The sequence below is a fragment of the Orcinus orca genome, chromosome 16 (assembly GCF_937001465.1).
Source record: "Orcinus orca chromosome 16, mOrcOrc1.1, whole genome shotgun sequence".
Lineage (NCBI taxonomy): Eukaryota > Metazoa > Chordata > Mammalia > Artiodactyla > Delphinidae > Orcinus > Orcinus orca.
The window spans coordinates 27,805,437-27,829,453 of NC_064574.1; the positions used below are offsets into that span (position 1 = coordinate 27,805,437).

Sequence of the window (24,017 nt, forward strand, 5' to 3'; positions counted from 1 at the left end):
TTTGATGATACATGCATCTACAGTTATAAATTTCCCTCTAAGCACAGTAATAGCTATATTCTACACATTTTAATAAGTTGTTTATGTTTGATATTTCATTATCATTTAGTTCAAAACATATGTAAATTATCCTTATGATAATTTATATTATATTTATATATATTTATATAAATATAAAATATATTAATATTATATTTATTATGATATATTTAACACATGGCTTACTTAGAAGTATGTTTTTTTTTGGGTTTTGTTTTGTTTTGTTTTTTATTATTTATTTGTTTATTTACCTTGGCTGCGTTGGGTCTTTTGTTGCTGTGCACGGGCTTTCTCTAGTTGCGGTGAGCAGAGGCTACTCTTCGTTGCAGTGCACGGGCTTCTCATTGCGATGACTTCTCTTGTTGCAGAGCACGGGCTCTAGGCACACGGGCTTCAGTAGTTGTGGCACGCGGGCTCTACAGCACAGGCTCAGTAGTTGTGGCGCATGGGCTTAGCTGCTCCGCAGCATGTGGGATCTTCCCGGACCAGGGCTCGAACCCATGTCCCCTGCATTGGCAGGTGGATTCTTAACCACTGCGCCACCAGGGAAGCCCAGAAGTATGTTGTTTTGTTTCAAAATATTTTGTGTTTTTCTTACCTTATTTTTATTGATTTCCAACTTAATTATGAAATTTTTTCTGGATAACATTTTTAACTTATTTCTACTGCAATATTTTTACACTTAAAGAACTTAGTTTAAGGATCACCATCTGTCTCCGTGAAGATTCCATGTGTACGTGAAAAGAATGTGTATTCTGCAGCTGTTTGATGTAAAGTTCAATAAATATTAATTAAGTTGAGGTGGCTAATAGTATTATTCAGATTTGTTATGTTCTGATTGAATTTTTGTCTAATTATTCTATCAGTAATTGTCAGTGAATGATAAAATTTCCAACCATGAACTTGGATTTGTCTATTTTCAATTTAGTTTTGTCAATTTTTACTTCATGTATTTTTCGGATCTGTTATCAGCTACTTCATGTCTGTCTGATGGATTTCATCATTAGTAAATGGTTTTCATTATCTCTAGTAAACACTCGTTGTCTTAGAGTCGATTATGTCTGATATTAATATAGCCACTCCAGCTTTCTAATTCTTACTCTTTGCATAGTATAGCTTTTTCCATGCAAAACTGTTTGTCTCCAATTGTTATCTATCTTGATAAGATATATCTATGTTCTTTTAGACAGTACATACTAGGATCATGCCTTTTTATGAAATTCAAATATTTACTTTTCAGGTGGAGTGCTTAATCCACTAAAATGTAATGTAAATATTAATATTACTGAAATTATGGTCACCACTTGCAATTTGTTTTTGTGTAATATTGATTTTTATTTATTTATTTTTATATTTAAATATAAATAAAAATATTTATATTTTATAAATAAAAATAAATATAAATAAAAATATTTATTTTTCTATTTCTCTTTATTCCTGAACAACCATTTTCCCTCTCTCTCTCTCTCTCCCCCCGCAATGTCTTTCACACACACACACACACACACACACAGGAACACACACACACACACACAAATACACACACACGATTAGACAAGTCCATTTGAATAACTTATCTTTGCAATACTGAATGTTTTAATTCATGAACAAATTATATACCCCATTTTGGGGGGTCTTTTTATATTCCTCTCAAAATAATTGTTGTTTTCAGTATATAAATTTAGAACACATCTTGTTAGATTTGTTCTTGGGAATTTCATGGTTTTGAAGCCATTATAAATTGTGTTTTTATAAAAAATTCATTTTCTATTTTTTGTTGCTGATACGTAAAACAGGTTGATTATTTTATAATGATCTTATATCTAGCAACCTTACAAAATTCACTTTTAAATTCTAATAATTTCAAATTCTTTTGTATTTTCTGTATATATAACCATGTTGTTAAAGAAACTATGAAAGATTTGTCTCTATCTTTCCAAACATATGCTTTTAAATTATTTTTATTGTATTATTACATAACATAGTATCCCCAATATAATTCTTGAATGATCTTGATATCAAGGAAAAACTTTGAGTAGTTAACCATGAAGTATTATGCCTTACATTATTTTAAGCTATTCCTTACCAGACTAAAAAGTTCCCCTTCTATTCTTACTTTAAGAGATATTTCATCATGAATTGCTATTGAAATTTTTTAATGCTTGAGCTACATCTTTTGAGATAATCACAACATATTTCTCTTTTTTCATTTAAAGTATTGAATTGCATTAATTAATTTTTAAATATTAAGTGATATACTCAAGGAATAAACCCTTTTTAATGATGATGTATTATTCTTTTTATATACAGGTTGTTTTGATTTGTCAATATTTTGTTTACAACCTTTGGTCCTAGGTTGATAAAAAATGAGTTTTAAATGGCCTATTCTTATAATATTATTGACAGGTTTTAGTATTAATATTATGCTGTCCTCATAAAGAAGTTAGAGAATACTTCCTCTTTTCATAGTCTGTGAAACTCTTTGTGTGAGATTAGCAATATTGCTTCCTTAAAGATTTTTAAAAAATTAACTGGCCGGGCTTCCCTGGTGGCACAGTGGTTGAGAGTTTGCCTGCCGATGCAGGGGACATGGGTTCGTGACCCAGTCTGGGAGGATCCCACATGCCGCGGAGTGGCTGGACCCGTGAGCCATGGCCGTTGAGCCTGTGCGTCCGGAGCCTGTGCTCTGCAACAGAAGAGGCCACAACAGTGAGAGGCCCGCGTACCACAAAAAAAAAAAAAAAAAAAAAAAAAATTAACTGGCCATCTTGGATTAGGTTATCTCTTTGGAAAAGGTCTCGATAATGCATTTAATTTATTTAAAATACATTGGAGTATTAAGATTTTATATTTTCCTTCTCACAGTTTTCTTAAATTGTTTTTTTGAAGAAATTACCTATTTCATCTAAATTGTCAGTTTCTTAATGTAAAATTTTTCTTAAATTTGTTTTAAATCTTCAAATGTTTGAAGTATCTTTACTGAGACCCTAATTTTCATTATACTTATTTGAAATTTTATCCCTGTTTTATAATCAGTCTTACTAAGGAACTATCAATTTTATTCTTTATTTAAAAAATTGACTTTATTGATTATTCTCAGTTGTGTTTCTGCTATTCCTTCATTTCTAATTTTATCTTTTATTTCCCCCACATTTCGTGAATTTAATTTGCTGCAGTTGTTTTTTTTTTAATTTTTATTTTTTGTTTTTTTTTTTCTGGCCCCTTGAAAAGGAAACTCAGATTATTGATTTTTCCACCTTTTCCCCAGGATTTGCATTTAATAAAAACTTTTAATTTTCCTCTAAGGTACTCTTTTAGCTGTGTTCTGCACGTTTTTATGTGTTGTGGATTCATTAGTATTCAGTACAAAATGTTTATCAATTGTAACTTCTTTAGCACATGAATTATGTAGAAATAAATTTTTCATTTCCAGGTAATTGGGTATTTTCTAGTTATTTTCTTATTTTTTATTTCAAACATCATTCCATTTTGATCAGAGAATACACAGATGATGTACATCCTTTAAACCAATTAGCTTTTTATTTAATTTTTTTTTTTTTTTTTTTTTTGCGGTACACGAGCCTCTCACTGTTGTGGCCTCTCCCATTGTGGAGCACAGGCTCCAGACGCGCAGGCTCAGTGGCCATGGCTCACGGGCCTAGCCGCTCCACAGCATGTGGGATCTTCCCGGACCGGGGCACGAACCCGTGTCCCCTGCATCGGTAGGCGGACTCTCAACCACTGTGCCACCAGGGAAGCCCGCTTTTTATTTAATTTTAATCACTGGAAATTGTTGAGATTGGCTTAATGTATGGCCAAGCATATGGTCACTTGATAATGTACCATATGTCCTTCAATAAAAGATTAATTATATCATTACTGAGTGTTTTATATGCCGGTTAGGTAAAGTTTCTTAATCACATTGTTCAGATCTACTGTGCTTTTCTACCTTAATTATTCTATCAACTGTAGAGAGATGTACTAAAAACTCATTATAATTTTGAATTTTCTACTTCTTCTTTTGGTCCTTGTGGGGTTTTCTATAGATATTTTACAGCCATATTGTTAGATACATATGGACTTTAAATTGTGATAGAGTCTAGTTTATTTTCCCCATTTATATTAATGTTTTTTTCCTCTTTTTATCACAAGTAATGTTTTGTGGCTTAAAGTGTACTTTGTTCTGGCATTAACATAGATACACCAGAGTATTGTTTTCTTTTGTTTTACTTTCAAAGTTTTCTTTAAAGTATGTCTCTTAAGCAGTATGGAGTTTTGTCTTTATTCAACCTTATAGACATAGCCTCTTTATAGGAATATTTATTCTACTTACCTTTGATGTAAGAATTGATACAGTTGATTTATAACTACTATACTACTGGTTTTTTCTATTTGACTTACTTGTTTTTATTCCTCTTATCTTCTTACTTCTTTTAGATTACTCTTTTAAGACATTTTTCCATTTTCCCTTGTATTAACTAATTAGTTATATAACCTTTTAGTATTCTTTAAATATTTACCCTGTGAGTATAACATGTATCCATGACTTATAAGCAACTGATAAAATATCTTTACACCTTCCCATATAATACAACATTAGGACACCTTAATTGTAGTCTTATTGTTATTCTATATTGTAAGTTTAATATACTTAAACACTAGTATTCTTGTACATACTATATTTATTAACACAGTATTCTTATTCTTTCCTGCATTTCTATGTCTCTTTTTTCTCTATTTCTTACTACCTAAAGAATTCCCTTAAATATTTCTTTTTATGCAGGGTCACAGGTAATGAATTCTCTCATTTTTTGTTGATATAAAAATTCATGAATTCACACTCACTTTTAATTCTTTGTTGAAGTATAATACATGTACAGACAAGTGAAGTATGATTACTTGATATTTTACTAAATTTTGACACACTAGATGCTAACAGCTATAAAGGGAAAGTTGACAGTAACACAATAATAGTGGGGGACCTTAACCCCCCTGTTACACCAACAGACAGATCATCCAGACAGAAAAGCAATAAGGAAACACAAGTCTTAAATGACACACTAGCCAGATAGACTTAATTGATATTTATAGGACATTCCCTCTGAAAGCAGCAGAATACACATTCTTCTCAAGTGTGCATGGAACGTTCTCCAAAATAGATCACATCTTGGACCACTAATCAAGTCTTTGTAAATTTAAGAAAACTTAAATACTATCAAACATCTTTTCCAACAACAATGATATGACATTAAAAAACAATTACAGGAAAAAAACTATGTAAAAAAACCAAACACATGGAGGCTACAAAATATGTTACTAAACAACCAATGGAACACAGAAGAAATCAAAAAATACATAGAGACAAATAAAAATGAGAACACAATGATCCAAAATCTATGGGATGCAACAAAAGCAGTTCTAAGAGGGAAGTTTATAGCTATAAAATATTGCCTCAGGAAACAAGAAAAATTTCAAATAAACAACCTAACCTTATACCTAAAGCAACTAGAGAAACAAAAACAAACAAAACCCAAAGTTATTAGAAGGAAAGAAATCATAAAGATCAGAGCAGAAATAAAAGAAATAGAGATGAAGAAAGCATTAGCAAAAAACAATGAAATTAAAAGTTGGTTCTTTGAGAAGATAAACAAAATTGGTAAACATTTAGCCAGACTCATCAAGAAAAAAAAGGAAGAGGACTCAACTCAATAAAATTAGAAATGAAAAAGGAGAAGTTACAACTGACAAAACAGAGATTCAGTGGACCATAAGAGACTATTGCAAGCAAATATTCGCTAATAAAATGGACCACCTAGAAAATGGACAAATCCTTAGAAAGGTACAATCTTCCAAGACTGAACCGAGAAGAAATAGAAAATATGAACAGACCAATCACAAGAACTGAAATTAAAACTGTAATTAAGAAACTTCCGGGCTTCCCTGGTGGTGCAGTGGTTGAGAGTCCGCCTGCCGATGCAGGGGACACGGGTTCGTGCCCTGGTCCGGGAGGATCCCACATGCCGCGGAGCAGCTGGGCCCATGAGCCATGGCCGCTGAGCCTGTGCGTCTGGAGCCTGTGCACCGCAACGGGAGGGGCCACAACAGTGAGAGGCCCGTGTACAGCAAAAAAAAAAAACAAAAAAAAAACAAAGAAACTTCCAACAAACAAAAGTCCAGGAACAGATGGCTTCACAGGCAAATGCTATCAAACATTTAAAAGTTAACACCTATCCTTCTGAAACTATTCCAAAAAATTTCAGAGGAAGAAACACTCCCAAGTGCATTCTATGAGGCTACCATCACCCAAATACCAAAACCAGAAAAAGACATTACAAAAAAAGAAAATTACAGACCAATATCACTGATGAAAATAGAAGCAAAAATCCTCAACAAAATACTAGCAAAACGAATCCAACAACATGTTAAAAAGATCATACACTGGGCTTCCCTGGTGGTGCACTGGTTGAGAGTCCGCCAACTGATGCAGGGGACACAGGTTCGTGCTCTGGTCTGGGAAGATCACACATACTGCGGAGCGGCTGGCCCTGTGAGCCATGGCCGCTGAGCCTGCGTGTCCCGAGCCTGTGCTCCGCAACGGGAGAGGCCACAACAGTGAGATGCTCGCGTACTGCAAAAAAAAAAAAAAAAAAAAAAGATCATACACTTTACTTTGGTAAAGTAGGAGGATACAAAATTAGTGCACAGAAAACTTTTGCATTCCTATACACTAATGATGAAAAGCCTGAAAGAGAAATTATGGAAACACTCCCATTTACCATTGCAACAAAAAGAATAAAATACCTAGGAATAAACCTACCGCAAGGAGGTAAAAGACCTGCACTCAGAAAACTATAAGACACTGATGAAAGAAATTAAAGATGATACAAACAGATGGAGAGATATAAAATGTTCTTGGATTGGGGGGTTCAACATTGTGAAAATGACTATACTATTCAAAGCAATCTACAGATTCAATGCAATCCCTATCAAATTACTAATTGCATTTTTCACAGAATTAGAACAAAAAAATTTTACAATTTGTATGGAAACACAAAAGACCCTGAATAGCCAAAGCAATCTTGAGAAACAAAAATGTATCTGGAGGAATCAGGCTCCTGGACTTCAGACAATACTACAAAGCTACAGTAATCAAGACAGTATGGTACTGGCACAAAAACAGAAATATAGATCAATGGAACAGGTTAGAAAGCCCAGAGATAAACCCATGCACATATGGTCACCTTATTTTTCATAAAGGAGGCAACCATATACAATGGAGAAAAGACAACCTCTTCAAAAAGTGGTGCCGGGAAAACTGACAGCTACATGTAAAAGAATGAAATTAGAATACTCCCTAACACCATACACAAAAATAAATTCAAAATGGATTAAAAACCTAAATGTAAGGTCAGACACTATAAAACTGTTAGAGGAAAATATAGGCAGAACACTCTATGACATAAATCACAGCAAGATCCTTTTTGACCCACCTCCTAGAGAAATGGAAATAAAAACAAAAATAAACAAATGGGACCTAATGAAACTTAAAAGCTTTTGCACAGCAATGGAAAACATAAACAAGACGAAAAGACAATCCTCAGAAAGGGAGAAAATATTTGCAAATGAAACAACTGACAAAGGATTAATCTCCAAAATTTACAAGCAGCTCATACAGCTCAATATCAAAAAACAAACAACCCAATCCACAAATGGGCAGAAGACCTAAATAGACATTTCTCCAAAGAAGATATACAGATTGCCAATAAACACATGAAAGAATGCTCAACATCATTAATCATTAGAGAAAAGCAAGTCAAAACTACAGTGAGATATCATCTCACACCAGTCAGAATGGCCATCATCAAAAAATCTACAGGGCTTCCCTGGTGGCACAGTGGTTAAGAATCCACCTGCCAGTGCAGGGGACATGGGTTCAAGCCCTGGTCTGGGAAGATCCCACATGCCGCAGAGCAGCTGGGCCCGTGCGCCACAGCTACTGAGCCTGCACTCTGGAGCCCACGAGCCACAACTCCTGAGCCCATGGGCCATGACTGCTGAGCCTGCATGCCTAGAGCCCATTCTCTGCGGCGGGAGAGGCCACTGCAATGAGAAGCCTGTTGCACTTGCCCCCGCTTGCCGCAACTGGAGGGAGCCTGCATGCAGCAGCAAAGACCCAATGCAGCCAAAAATAAATAAATTTTAAAATCTACAAACAATAAATGCTGGAGAGGGTGTGGAGAAAAGGGAACGCTCTTGCACTGTTGGTGGGAATGTCAATTTATACAGTCACTATGGAGAACAGTATGGAAGTTCCTTAAAAACCTAAAAATAGAATTACCATATGATCCAGCAATCCCACTACTGGACATATACCCTGAGAGCACCATAATTCAAAAAGAATCATGTACCGCAATATTCATTGCAGCTCTATTTACAATAGCCAGGATATGGAAGCAACCTAAGTGTCCACCAACAGATGAATGGATAAAGAAGATGTGGCACATATATGCAATGGAATATTACTCAGCCATAAAAAGACATGAAATTGAATTATTTGTAGTGAGGTGGATGGACCTAGAGTCTGTCATACAGAGTGAAGTAAGTCAGAAAGAGAAAAACAAACACCATATGCTAACACATATATATGGAATCTAAAAAAATAAATAAAAAGCTTATGAAGAACCTAGGGGCAGGACAGGAATAAAGACGCACATGTAAGAACGGGCTTGAGGACACAGGGAGGGGTAAGGGTAAGCTGGGACGAAGTGAGAGAGTGGCATGAACATATATACACTACCAAATGTAAAATAGATAGCTAGTGGGAAGTAGCTGCATAGCACAGGGAGATCAGCTCAGTGCTTTTTGTCCACCTAGATGGGTGTGATAGGGAGGTTGGGAGGGTGATGCAAGAGGGAGGAGAAATTGGAATATATGTATATGTATAGCTGATTCACTTTGTTATACAGCAGAAACTAACACACCATTGTAAACCAATTATATTCCAATAAAGATGTTTAAAAAATAAAAATAAAAACAAAATTGAAACCTAAAAAAAAAAGATATTGTTGAAAGAAATTAAGAGGACAAAAATAAATGAAAAGATATTGTTGAAAGAAATTAAGAGGACAAAAATAAATTAAAATATATTCCATGCTCATGGATGGGAAGAGTTAACAGGATAAGAATGTCCATATTACCTAAAGCAATCTACAGATTCAATGAAATCCCTATCAAAATCCCAAGGACTTTTTTCACAGAAATAGGACAAAAAATTCTAGAATGTATATGGAACCACAGTAGTCCCCCAAAGCAAAAGCAATCCTGAGAAAAAAGAACAAAGCTGAAGGTATTCCACTTCCTGATTTAAAATTCCTATATTACAAAGTTATAGTAATCAAAACAGCATGGTAGGAGGACTTCCGGGAAGATGGCGGAAGAGGAAGACGCGGAGATCACCTTCCTCCCCACAGATACACCAGAAATACATCTACGCGTGGAACAACTCCTACGGAGCACCTACTGAACGCTGGCAGAAGACCTCAGACCTCCCAAAAGGCAAGGAACCCCCCACGTACCTGGTTAGAGCAAAAGAAAAAACTAAACAGAGACAAAAGGATAGGGACGGGTCCTGCACCAGCGGGAGAGAGCTGTGAAGGAGGAAAAGTGTCCACACACTAGGAAGCCCCTTCGCGGGTGGAGACTTCGGGAGGCGGAGTGGGGGAGCTTGGGAGCCGCGGAGGAGAGCACAGCAACAGGGGTGCGGAGGGCAAAGCGGACAGATTCCAGCGCAGAGGATCGGGCCGACCGGAACTCACCAGCCGAGAGGCTTTTCTGCTCGCCCGCCGGGGCGGGCGGGACTGGGAGCTGAGGCTCCGGCTTTTGTCGGAGCGCCGGGAGAGGACTGAGGTTGGCGGCGTGAACACAGCCTGCAGGGCGTTAGTGCACCGCGGCTAGCCGGGAGAGAGTCCGGGGAAAAGTCTGGACCTGCCGAAGAGGCAAGAGACTTTTACGTCCCTCTTTGTTTCCTGGTACACGAGGAGAGGGGATTAAGAACGCTGCTTGAGAGAGCTCCAGGGACCGGCACGAGCCGCGGCTAAAAGTGCGGAGCCCAGAGACAGACATGAGACGCTAAGGCCGCTGCTGCCGCCACCACGAGGCCTGTGTGCGAACACAGGTCACTAGCCACACGCCCTTCCGGGGAGCCTGTGCAGCCCGCCACTGCCAGGGTCCCGGGATCCAGGGACAACTCGCCCGGGAGATCGCACGGCGCGCCTCAGGCTGCAACGTCACGCCGGCCTCTGCCACTGCAGGCCCGCCCCACACTCCGTGACCCTCCCTACCCCCCGGCCTGAGTGAGCCAGAGCCTCCGAATCAGCGGCTCCTTTAACCCCGTCCTGTCTGAGCAAAGAACAGACGCCCTCCGGCGACCTACACGCACAGGCGGGGCCAAATCCAAAGCTGAGCCCCTGGGAACTGTGAGAACAAAGAAGAGAAAGGGAAATCTCTCCCAGCAGCCTCAGAAGCAGCGGATTAAAGCTCCACAATCAACTTGATATACCCTGCATCTGTGGAATACCTGAATAGTCAACGAATCATCCCAAATTAAGGAGCCCTGTGGATGAAAGGCTCTTGGTGCTGCAGCCAGGAGTCAGTGCTGTGCCTCTGAGGTGGGAGAGCCAACTTCAGGACACTGGTCCACAAGAGGCCTCCCAGCTGCACATAATATCAAACAGCAAAAATCTCCGAGAGATCTCCATCTCAACGCCAGCACCCAGCTTCACTCAACGACCAGCAAGCTACAGTGCTGGACATCCTATGCCAAACAACTAGCAAGACAGGAACACAACCCCACCCATTAGCAGAGAGGCTGCCCCAAATCATAATAAGTCTACAGACACCCCAAAACACACCACCAGACGTGGACCTGCCCACCAGAAAGACAAGATCCAGCCTCATCCACCAGAACACAGGCACTAGTACCCTCCACCAGGAAGCCGACACAACCCACTGAACCAACCTTAGCCACTGGGGACAGACACAAAAAACAACAGGAACTACGAACCTTCAGCCTGCAAAAAAGGAGACCACAAACACAGTAAGATAAGCAAAATGAAAAGACAGAAAAACACACAGCAGATGAAGGAGCAAGATAAAAACCCACCAGACCTAACAAATGAAGAGGAAATAGGCAGTCTACCGGAAAAAGAATTCAGAATAATGATAGTAAGGTTGATCCGAAATCTTGGAGATAGAATGGAAAATAGAATGGACAAAATGCAAGAATCAGTTAACAAGGACCTAGAAGAACTAAAGATGAAACAAGCAACGATGAACAACACAATAAATGAAATTAAAAGTACTCTAGATGGGATCAATAGCAGAATAACTGAGGCAGAAGAACGGATAAGTGACCTGGAAGATAAAATAGTGGAAATAACTACTGCAGAGCAGAATAAAGAAAAAAGAATGAAAAGAACTGAGGACAGTCTCAGAGACCTCTGGGACAACATTAAACGCACCAACATTCGAATTATAGGGGTTCCAGAAGAAGAAGAGAAAAAGAAAGGGACTGAGAAAATATTTGAAGAGATTATAGTTGAAAACTTCCCTAATATGGGAAAGGAAATAGTTAATCAAGTCCAGGAAGCACAGAGAGTCCCATACAGGATAAATCCAAGGAGAAATACGCCAAGACACATATTAATCAAACTGTCAAAAATTAAATACAAAGAAAACATATTAAAAGCAGCAAGGGAAAAACAACAAATAACACACAAGGGAATCCCCATAAGGTTAACAGCTGATCTTTCAGCAGAAACTCTGCAAGCCAGAAGGGAGTGGCAGGACATATTGAAAGTGTTGAAGGAGAAAAACCTGCAACCAAGATTACTCTACCCAGCAAGGATCTCATTCAGATTTGATGGAGAAATTAAAACCTTTACAGACAAGCAAAAGCTGAGAGAGTTCAGCACCACCAAACCAGCTCTACAACAACTGCTAAAGGAACTTCTCTAGGCAAGAAACACAAAAGAAGGAAAAGACCTACAATAACAAACCCCAAACAATTAAGAAAATGGGAATGGGAACACACATATCGATAATTACCTTAAATGTAAATGGACTAAATGCTCCCACCAAAAGACACAGATTGGCTGAATGGATACAAAAACAAGACCCATATATTTGCTGTCTACAAGAGACCCACTTCAGACCTAGAGACACATACAGACTGAAAGTAAGGGGATGGAAAAAGGTATTTCATGCAAATGGAAACCAAAAGAAAGCTGGAGTAGCAATTCTCATATAAGTTATATATATATATATATATATATATATATATATATGTAGTTTGCTTGAGTGCAGTGTTTTTTGTTTTCTGTACTGAATTCATTAGCATGGGTCGGTATAAAATTTAGCATAGGTCAATATGTAATTTGTAAACTAATAAGGTCTTAAAAGTGAGGAATTAAGTCTTTTAAATTTAATTATTTATTGTAAAGAGCAGAATAGCATACATAAACAGGTGCCTAAGGAAAACTTGTATTCTAATATGGAACTCTCATGAACACCTTTTTTTTTTCTTCTTCTAACGGGATGATAGTAGGCCATTTGATTATTTTTATGGCTTTAACTTTACAACAATGAAATATTCGTGAATTTTAAAAAGTATTTTTCTTTATTTGATGCGGGTGGGATACTGGAGAAATGAAAGGTCAAACATCTATTGAGGAATCCATACTTGTCTATATATTGTGTACTTTTATTTCAAGAACTGATTTAAAATTCCTAAAAGGATGCTATAATAAGTTATTATGCCATTTTACAGACTGAATTAAGTAAATTTCAGGGAGGTATGAAACTTGCCTAAGGCTACCCAGCTACCAAGCGGTAGAAGTGAGAATTAAATCCAGGTATACCTATAAAAAAAAATAAAAAAATAAAAAAAAAAAAAGAAGGCGAGGGCAGCACCAGGGTATGGGGTTGTTAGTTTTATAGGGGTGAGTAATTTCATATGCTGATGAGTGGGAGGAGTATTCCAGCTATTTTGGGGAAGGGGTGGGGATTTCTAGGAATTGAGCCACCGCCCACTTTTTGACCTTTATGGTCATCCTTGGAACTGTCGTGGCACCTGTGGGTGTGTCGCTTAGCTTGCTGATGTGTTACAATGAGTGTATACTGAGGCTCAAGGTCTAGTGGAAGTAGACTCGTCCGCCATCTTGGACCTATTTTGTTCTAATCAGTTTATGTTGTGTCCTCGGGCTATGTAATTCTTTTAAAGGTTGTGCCCTGCCCCCTTTCCTCCTGGTTCATATTGAATATATAATATTTACCAGAGTATGTTTTAATAATTAATACATGATATATTGTATAATTAATTTATATATCATATATATAATGATATCTATAGGTATTTGTTCCAATAAGTCATTAAAAATAAATGAATATTCTTTTTCTTTCATAAAAAAAAAAAACAAAACAGCATGGTAGAGCTTCCCTGGTGGCACAGTGGTTGAGAGTCCACCTGCTGATGCAGGGGACGCGGGTTTGTGCCCCGGGTCTGGGAAGATCCCACATGCCGTGGAGTGGCTGGGCCTGTGAGCCATGGCCGCTGAGCCTGTGCGTCTGGAGCCTGTGCTCTGCAACGGGAGAGGCCACAACAGTGAGAGGCCCGCGTACCGCAAAAAAAAAGTTTAAAAAAAAAACAAAAAAAACCAGCATGGTATTGGCAGAGAGAAATATAGATGCCTAGATCAATGGAACTGAGTTGTTATCCCATAAATAAATCCACAAATATATGGACAATTTATGACAAAGGAGCACAGAACATACCGTGGAGCAAGAATAGTCTCTTCAACAAATGGTGTTTGGAAAACTGGACAGTCACAAAAGAATGAAACTATAGAAACGCTATCTCACACCATATTTTAAAAATGTACTCAAAATGAAGGTTTGGATGTAAACCTGAAACTATGAAACTCCTAGAAGAAAACATAGGCGGTACTCTCTTTGGCATTGGTCTTAGCAATAATTTCTGGATATGTCTCCTCAGGCAAGGGAAACAAAAGTAAAAATAAACAGATGGGACTACATCAAACTAAAAATCTCTTGCACTGCAAAGGAAGCTATCAACAAAACAAAAGGACAACCTACCGATTGGATAAGATATTTACAAATCATATATCCAATAAGGGATTAACTTTCAAAATATATAAAGAACTCATACAACTCAACCAAAAAAAAAAAAAACCTGATTAAAAATTGAGCAGAGGACCTGAATAGACACTTTCCCAAAGAAAACATACAGATGGCCAACAGACACAGGAAAAGATGCTCAACAACGCTATCATCAGGGAAATGCAAATTGAAACCACAATAAGACACCAGATGTCAGAAAGGGTATTATCAAATAGATAATAATGAGTGTTGGCTAAGATATGGAGTAAAGGGAACCTTTGTTTCCTATTGGTGGGAATATAAATTTGTGTAGCCACTATGGAAAACAGTATGGAGATTCCTCAAAAATTAAAAATAGAACTACCATACAATCCAGCAATTCCACTTCTGGGCATTTTTAAAAGGAAAAAAAAACACTAATTCAAAAAGATATATGCACCCCTATTTTCATTATTTACAGGATTATTTGCAAAATTATTTACAATAGCCAAGATATAGAAGCAACTTAAGTGTTTATTAATAAATCGATGGATAAAGAAGAAGTGGTATATCTATACAAAGGAATATTACTCAGCCATAATAAGCAATGAAATCTTACCATTTGCAACAAGCCAGATGGGCCTAGAGGGTATTATGCTAAGTGAAATAAATCAGACAGAGAAAGACAAATACCTATGATTTTGCTCATATGTGGAATCTAAAAAACAAATGGACAAACCTAACAAAACAGAAACAAACTCAGATACAAAGAACAAACTATTGGTTGCCAGAGGGGGAGAGAGTTGAGGTGATTAGTGAAATCAGTGAGGGAGATTAAGAGGTACAAACTTCCGGGCTTCCCTGGTGGTGCAGTGGTTGAGAGTCCGCCTGCCGATGCAGGGGACGCAGGTTCGTGCCCCAGTCCAGGAAAATCCCACATGCCACGGAGCGGCTGGGCCCGTGAGCCATGGCCGCTGAGCCTGCACGTTCGGAGCCTGTGCTCCGCAGCGGGAGAGGCCACAGCAGTGAGAGGCCCGCGTACCACACACAAAAAAAAGAGGTACAAACTTCCAATTATAAAATAAGTAAGTCACAGGGATGTAATGTACAGACTAGAGGATAATATGGTAGTAACTTTGGTGCCAAATGGTAACTAAACTTATCACAGTGATCATTTTGTAATGTACAAAAATATCAAATCACTATGTTGTACACCTGAAACTAATATAATATTGTAAGTCAATTATACTTCAATAAGAAAGAAGGAAAAGAAAGAAAGAAAGAAAGAAAGAGGAAGGAAGAGGGAGGGAGGAGGAAGGAAGGAATGAAAGAAGGAAGGAAGGAAGGATGGAGGAAGGAAGGAAGGAAGGAAGAGCTTCATAAATTTTTTTAAATTAAAAAATGACAATAAAGCTGTCAGGTTAAAAAAATAGTTCAATGATGTCTTCTGGTCCTATTGAAAGTTATTTGTGTTACTGCCAAGTGATCACCTTCTCAGTAGCCCTGCTTCCTAGAGTCTTGTATAAATTCTGCTAAATTCCAAAATGCTTAGTATATGATTTGATTTTTGTTAGAAGTTAAAGAAGAGTTTTGCATCAGGGAGGGTGGATATTGTGCAAATCAGAGTTAACCTATGAAGACAGAGAATTCTGAAGGCCAGTGTATCCCTGACAATGTAAACATCTCTGGAATTAGCAAAGGTTTGAAAGACCCTAGGCTTTCAAAAGTCATGCAATTGGTGGAAGTTTGAGACAGTTTTACTACAACCTTCCTATGAATCAGGAAAATCCCATAAGCGGATATCTGGGATAAACAATAAAGCAATTTTAATTCAGCTAAAGAAAAAATTTAGAATAGTATACAATGTGTTCCCAGATGTTTTCTTTAGATAGTAGTAATGCTACTCGTTATTTTGTTCCTTCTCTTTTGTTTTGTATTTCCAGATTCTTGTTAATAGTGTACAAGCTACACGATAAAACTATTTTTAAATACCGTTTTTAGTTGACATTAAAAGGAAAATAAAACAAAAAACTTTCAAATAAACATGCTTCCTGCCTGACCCACTTAAATAAATAATTTGCTCTCAACTCCTCAACTCAATAGAGCCTGGTGGGTGAGTTATCCAGAAATTTATCACACTTACATCCTTTTATAAGTAATATACTAAAACAATCTGTACTTTTAAAACTGCCGGTGGACTTTGAGGTCCTTGGATTTAGCAATAAGTACTGATTAGTGATTTCTTCCTCTTTAAGAAACATCATGTTCTTTATTCATCCATCTTACTCATGGGAACACCTACTCCCTACTTTATGGGATCAATCTAGGAGATTTTCCAGGCTCATAGACTCTATGGCAGCAGGGGATAGAATAGACATACACATATACATATGCATGCACACATGCAAGCACACACACATTACTGAAGTGGGAGCAAATAGACACAATTTTTTCTAAGATGTTCTTTTAATGTTATCTGTGGGACAAAGGAATGTGAGTTTTCTAATCCAAGAGTTGGTGAAGAAGACAGTGCAGGTTAGATATAGAATGTTCTCCTCATTGTAGAGGCAATACATTTTGTTAATATAAATAAACTCTTTCATCTTCAAAACTCAAAGATCAATTTTTCAGCCCTACCCTCTTTGTATTTCTCATCCTATCTAGAATAGAGTCCATGATTTACTTCAATAACTAGAACTCTTCTGTTCCTCTTCTTTTAGTCATTTAAGTCCTTGGGCACACCACAAACCTGTATTGACCTGACTATCTGTTGTGTACATTTCTGTATTTAGATAGACAAATGTTGCTGGTGGCATTACACAAAAAATACATTGATACTATGTAAATTTATGGTAATCAATCTCAACTAGTTCATCTACACTGTCCAGAGGTTATTGTATTGAACTGCTCACAGCCAGAGCCAGAGTGAGAGGTTGTTAAATTAAGGTGATAGAGACAGTATAATCTCCAAAAGCTTATTCCATAGATGATATTAGTGTCCTGGTTTGGATCTAAAATGAGCTGCCTTGATTCAAACGGATTTCTGGATTGGTCTTAGACATGAAAATGACTGAAAGCAATTCAAAGGAAAGTCTATTAGTCTTCCGATAATCTTTCAAAAGGAGTATAATGCCATAGAAATCAAAGCCTGAGTAACAAAATCATTCACATAGTTTCCTAAACCTGCATTAATAAGAAATGTGTTGTCAAAGTAGAACAATCCCCAGAAGAATTTTCTCCCAACCTCCTCCAAGATATGTCCACTGAAATCAATGGACAAGCAAATCTTCCCAGAGAGCAGACCAGAAAGATACAAACTAACTAAAGAATTCTCTACACTGGCAGGAAATAAACCATTGTTATTTTGGTCCATCAGGATGATGCTTTATGCTATGTTAGCTCTGTATTTTCTCCCCTTTTTGCTATTTCTAAATGAAAATTTTATTGTAGTCATCCTATTAATCTTCCATCATTGTATATCGCTTGTCTGTAAATTTAGCTAGGATATAAGAATAAAAATCGGCTACCATTTGGACTGGTTGAAGTGATAGACACAATACCTAGAGACCTAGACTTAGCTGAATGCAGTCAATGGAATAGGCTTCATTTATTCTATTTCCTTATTCATTCCTAGAAGTGACTACATGTCTACCTTGGTCTATCTGAGCAGACAGCCAAAGTAGAGAAAGCACAGAGTTTTCTCACCAGCAGTCTACAGCCTACAGAATGGCATCAGGTGTGATGGGATGGAACACACTGTGTCTCTGAATTCCATGTGTGGGTAAAGTGGGTAAACATATTTCCTGTGCCTGCCCACGTGATAAAAAGTCCACAGTTCAGAAGTTTAGGGACACGCTTTGTATCATAGCATCTGTTCTGGTTCAGTGCATAAGAATCTAAGTCTCTGAGGGAGATGACATAGTGGACAAAGAGCCTTGGCTGTCACCTCCTCTTGGAAGCCTGGCCATGAGGCTCCTCCTGATCATTGCAATTCTGCTGTTCCAGATCTTCACAGGTAATCCAGAGATTTCCAAGGGCTGACTCAGACCACGTTGGTTTTATAGAGGTGAGCGTAGCTGCCTTCCAGGGGCTCACTCAAATCAACAATGGATGGAGTACTTTCAAGAACCCAAGAGAATTTTATAATTCACAGTAGGAAGAGATAGGGCCCTAAGGATGGCTGAAGTCCATCCAATGTCATCAGAAATTCCCTCTTCCTGAGCCCTTCTACTATGCTACTGTTTTTAAAAAAGGAGTATTCATAGAGCTGAAATAGGTCATAATTTCCTCTGAGAAGGACTCATTACAGAAAGACATAAGACCAATATCTGGGGATGCCCTTATTTCTTTGGATACAGATTTTACTCTGGCACCCAGCCATATTTTCTTCCAATCTCATACTGTAGATATATTTTAATCTATTTTACTACAGTGTGTGAACAGTGGAAGGAGAACAAACTTTGGATTCAGGTTTTAGAAACATGCCTTCAACATCTACTAGTTTATCGACTTTGGATAAAAGGTGAAGACTGGCTGAGCCTTAATTTCCTCATTTGTGGGGATAATGACACCTGGCTCATAGGGGATTTATTAAATGACAAAAACGTGTAAAACATCTAGCACAGGGCTTGGCACATACTAAAAACTTAAAAATTAGCTTCCTTTCCTCTTTCAAAATCAGACCCCTTATATTTGTCCCTTATTATAGAAATAATAATGGTCTATCTGTAGCCCCTTAAACTCCTAAGAATCAAAGGAATCTCTAGAACCTGGTGTTGGAGGCTGCGTCTTTGTTCTCAGTCTCATCCTCTGGGGTTTATTCCAGAGGATAGTACAAGCGCCGAAGCCAAAATGTGAACATCCTAAACTCTTAGATTATTGAAAATATTTAGGATCACTAAAGTAGACATATCAAGGTGAGCAAAGGTCTGGAGAAATTCTTTCCTCTGGAGATAGAAAGAGAATGAGAGGTCATAGAGGGATAAAACAAACCCAAGATTGTTGTGATGACATAGAAGCCAAAAGAAGATATGCATTGACAAAAATGTACAATACGGAGAAGTAATGGGGGAGGAAGAAAGTTGAGGGTAAAAATATCTGACTGGACCAAAAAAAAAGTCATTCTTGACCATGGTAGCAAGTATGAACCCAAGAGCAGAGTTTGATTCAGACATAAATACCTAGTAACAAATTATTGTATTCCAAGCAGTGGTAGGGAAGTAGTACTCTGGAAGCATTCAAATAGAGGCAGATTTTCTGAGGTTCTCAGATGGAGCATAGATCCATAGCCTGAAATCAAGGATTCAGCTCCTTTATTTTCCCAAATAAGATCTGTTGCTCTTGGCGAAGTCCATCAGATGTAGGATGGAAGCCCAAAACCTTAGAGGAATAAAATATGAGTGATCAGTTAGACATAAACACTGAAGTTCACCCTCTTGGAGAATCCTCTGTGGAATATTACTGGTATATGTTCTCTGGGTCTCCCATATACTTTATCCCTACAAACATTCTCTGTCTTCCCTATGACTAAAGTTGCCTTTTGTTTCAAACAGTGACCTTGGCCTATTGTTCTTTATGTGCACAGTAACCAAACAACTTAAGAAATGCTGAGGTGAATACATACGAGGATTCTGCAGGAAAATATGCAAAACAACACAAATACGTGAAGTACTATGTGAAAATGGGAGATATTGTTGCCTCAATATCATGGAACTGGAAGCACGTAAAAAAATTACCAGACCACCTCGTCCAAAGCAAGTGACATATGCATTTACTTTTCCACAAGAGTATTATGCAGATGAACAGAATTATACAAACTCCAACAAAACGTTTACATAAATCAAGCACAATTTTCTGTTAGTTTATTTCTCAACCTATTCCAATAAACTGAGGTGAAGAGGTCCACATCCTGTCCCTTCTTGTTCCTAGATCTCAGTCTAATAAATCTCATTGCCAGTTTTCTGACTCATTACTCTTTAACCAGAGGTTGAACATTCAATATATCAAATGATGAATTGATAAGGACAACTCAGAACCTCCCCTTGAAAAGGGGATACAACCAGTACACTAAAAAATCTATAACATGGAAGACTGGAAGGAGAAACTCAGGAAAGTAGACCTGTAATTCAGGAGAGGGAAATATGAAGTTGAGTATTCACAAAAATATGTGAGTGAGTTTAGGATTAAAGTTGTGCCTTGTGAAATGTGTAGGATTTCAACAGGTGAGTGTTAGTAGAGAAGATACTTTGAGTGAAAAAGATGAAATCAACAAATGGAAGGAAATTAGAAAAGACAGGACATTTTAGGAGAATATACATGCATTTTGTTTGGTTTAAGAATAGAGTACCCAAAGTTGAACTATGGGGAAGTCTAATTTCTTTAGTTCCTGTGTAAAAGCAGTGAGCTGGGAAGATAGACAAGAATAACAGTCCACTGTTATGGAGCTCACCATATAAGGTGGAGGCAGACATAAATATGTAACTCCAAGACAAAGTTTTTAGTTGTTTCTTTGCTGTTGTCGTTGTTTAATGTGTTACCGCTAGTAACGCATCCTTTACTGAGGTGACTGGAGCCCTTAGGTGTTTGGAGGAAATGTAAAGGACCTAGGAACTGGTCTGAATTGCAGTATTGTATGAGATTTTATTGCTGTCTTGCTATGCAAGATGACATAATGACTATCCATTTATATACTCAACCTAATTCTTAAAATTATACCTTTTGGATGTGATTAACATGAAAATTTTCTTTCCAACTACTTTTCACACTTATTTTTCAGTTTTGTTTCTTATATTATTTCACCACTGTAGTATCCATCATGAATTTATGGTATGTGTTCTCTTAATTATCCTCTTATCTCCTGTCCTAGGGCTGGGGCAGGGGAATATACAAGATGAGCCTAAAGTGTCTCGTAGTGCCATAAAGTAAGGACACGCTTTAAAAATCAGAAGGATGCTAACACACCATTGTAAAGCAAGTATACTCCAATGAAGATGTTAAAAAAAATCAGAAGGATGGCGCATATTAATGGGACATAGGAGTCACTTTGAAAGAGCTTTAAATGACCAAAATGGGGACAATTTGAGCAGTAAGATAAATAACATAACATTAGATTATAATACAAGGTAGAAGTGAACATCCATGAGTCCATACTGATATGAATAAATAAATAAATAAATGGATGAGAAGAGACAGATTTTCTGTACAGAAGAATTCCAAGTAATTTATGTAAATACTTCTTCCCCAAGGAGGTGGGGCTTCACCTCCCTCTCCCTTGAATATGGGCTGTGCTTAGTGACTTCCTTCCAAAGAGTAGACTACGGAAAGGAGCAAAAGGGTCACTTTACAATGGGTAAACCTCATAAAATCATGTTTTAGAGTTTATGGAAAAATCATATGGATAGCCTGAACATGTGATGTGATGCAAATGGCATTTCACCTTTGTCGTCTTCCTCCCCAAAACCCATAACCCAGTTTAACAATGAGAAAAACCCAAACTGAGTGGCATTCTGCAAAATATCTGACCAATACTCCTCAAAACTGTCAAACTCATCAAAAACAAGAAATTTCTGAGAAACTGTAACAGACCAGAGGAAGATAAAGAGACATGACAACTAAAGGTAATGTGATATTCTGCATGGTCTCCTAAAACAGGAAAAGGAGGTTAAAGAAAAACTATTATAATAAGGGCAGAGCTTAGTTAATAACAATGTACTTAACTGTGACAAAGGCATCATGGTCTTATAAGATGTTAACAATAAGGGAAACTGGATGAGGAGTATACAGGAGCTCTCTGTATTATCTTTGTATTACTTTTCTATAGATAGAAAACTGTTCTAAAATTAAAAGTTTATTTAAATTAAAAAACTAAACACAAAATCAATTTGGCAGGAGTCTCTGTTTTCCTATTTATCCAAGAGCCTTCGTATTATACCGTCATTAAACATTTGATAGAATCAACTAAGATTCAACTCTTTATAGGAAGTATACAAATTATAGGTTGTTTCTTGAAGACTTAAAGGACAATTCTCATTTTCTATTTCTTTTAGTTAGCTTTTGTATTTTTGCTTTATTATTTTTCCCATTTTGTTAAGATTTTCAAATGTATTTCCCTAAAATAATTTGTAAAGTCTTCTTTTTCTTTTTAATGTCTGTAAGATATATAGTGATGTCTACTTTTTCATTTCACCATTGTTTGTGTCTTCGCTTTTTTCTTGATGTCTCACTATTCACTTAATTTGATAAGTCTTTACAAAAACCAAATTTTCTTTATTAATTTTTGTTTAGTTTCCATTTCTTTAATGTCTTTATTAATGTTTTTATTTTCACTTATTTTTCAAACAACTTCACATGCAATAAAATCACCTGTTTTAAATGTGTAATATGTCTTATTTCTACTTTGTTAGTTTTAATATGCCCTTTTTTCTAACATTGTTAGATGATGTTTACCTCTCTTATTTTTAGCCTTTCTTCATTTCATACATGAGCATTTTTAAAAATTTGTTTATTTTTTTATTTTTGGCTGCGTTGGGTCTTCGTTACTGCACACGCGCTTTTTCTCTAGTTGCAGTGAGCGGGGTCTACTCTTCGTTGCAGTGCACAGGCTTCTCATTGCAGTGGCTTCTCTTGTTGCGGAGCACGGGATCTAGGCCCACGGGCTTCAGTAGTGGTGGCTCATGGGCTCTAGAGTGCAGGCTTAGTAGTTGTGACACCCGGGCCTAGTTTCTCTGTGGCATGTGGGACCTTCCCAGACCAGGGCTCGAACCCATGTCCACTGCATTGGCAGGCAGATTCTCAACCACTGTGCCAACAGGGAAGCCCCACATACATGAACATTTTAAAGCTATAGATTTCCCTCTCTACAAAGCTTTAGCAATATCCCACAAATTTTTAGCATATAGTATGTTCATTATTATATTAAAAACCTTCTCATTTTTCTTAGATAAGAGTACATAAATAGAACTTAGATTACATGAGGACTATGGGGACAAATATTGACCATGAAATTTTCTCAATTGTAATTACAAATACAGTAATGTTGCTTTAATTCTATGTAAACAAAATCAACTAAACATCAAAACTTAAAACAAACAACATATCATACACAGAAACGTTTACACACTTGTCCTTCATACAGTTTGTTTTCATTATGATCCTCTGTCTTGACATGAACTTTTATGTGACTTAAAACTGACATTTATGACATAGAGTGTTCTGCTGTGATTTATGTCATAGCAGAACACTCTATGACCTAAATCACAGCAAGATCCTTTTGGACCCACCTCCTAGAGAAATGGAAATAAAAACAAAAATAAACAAATGGGACCTAATGAAACTTAAAAGCTTTTGCACAGGGCTTCCCTGGTGGCTCAGTGGTTGAGAGTCCGCCTGCCAAGGCAGGGGACATGGGTTCATGCCCCGGTCCAGGAAGATCCCACATGCCGCGGAGTGGCTGGGCCTGTGAGCCATGGCCACTGGGCCTGTGCGTCCAGAGCCTGTGCTCCGCAACGGGAGAGGCCACAAGAGTGAGAGGCCCGCGTACTGCAAACAAGCAAACAAACAAAAAAAAAAAGATTGCATTAAAAAAGAAGGCCTAACTATTTGCTGACTACCAAAAAAGCTCTTTAAATATTAAAAAAAATGTAGATAAAATTTTTTTAATTACATATAACATTAATTAAAATAAAGCTGAAGTGGCTATATTAATACTGGGCAAGGTAGATTGCAAAACAAGGAATATTAGCAAGGATAAAGAGGGACATAAAGAAGTTAATTTGCCAAGAAAATATATTCACTAAATGTGAATGCAGCTAAGAATAGAACTTCAA

General features: G+C 37.3%; 2 protein-coding genes across 2 annotated transcripts in view; both read left to right on the forward strand.

Annotated features, from left to right (window-relative positions):
• The window catches only part of BCL2L1 (BCL2 like 1), an 871,182-nt gene that overhangs the window by 309,915 nt on the left and 537,250 nt on the right, over positions 1–24,017 (forward strand). The gene's annotated exons all lie outside the window — the stretch shown is intronic.
• On the forward strand, positions 18,160–20,031 carry DEFB127 (defensin beta 127). Its single transcript, XM_012534075.1, is given in 2 exon segments — positions 18,160–18,208; positions 19,778–20,031. Coding segments are annotated over 2 exon segments (303 nt in total).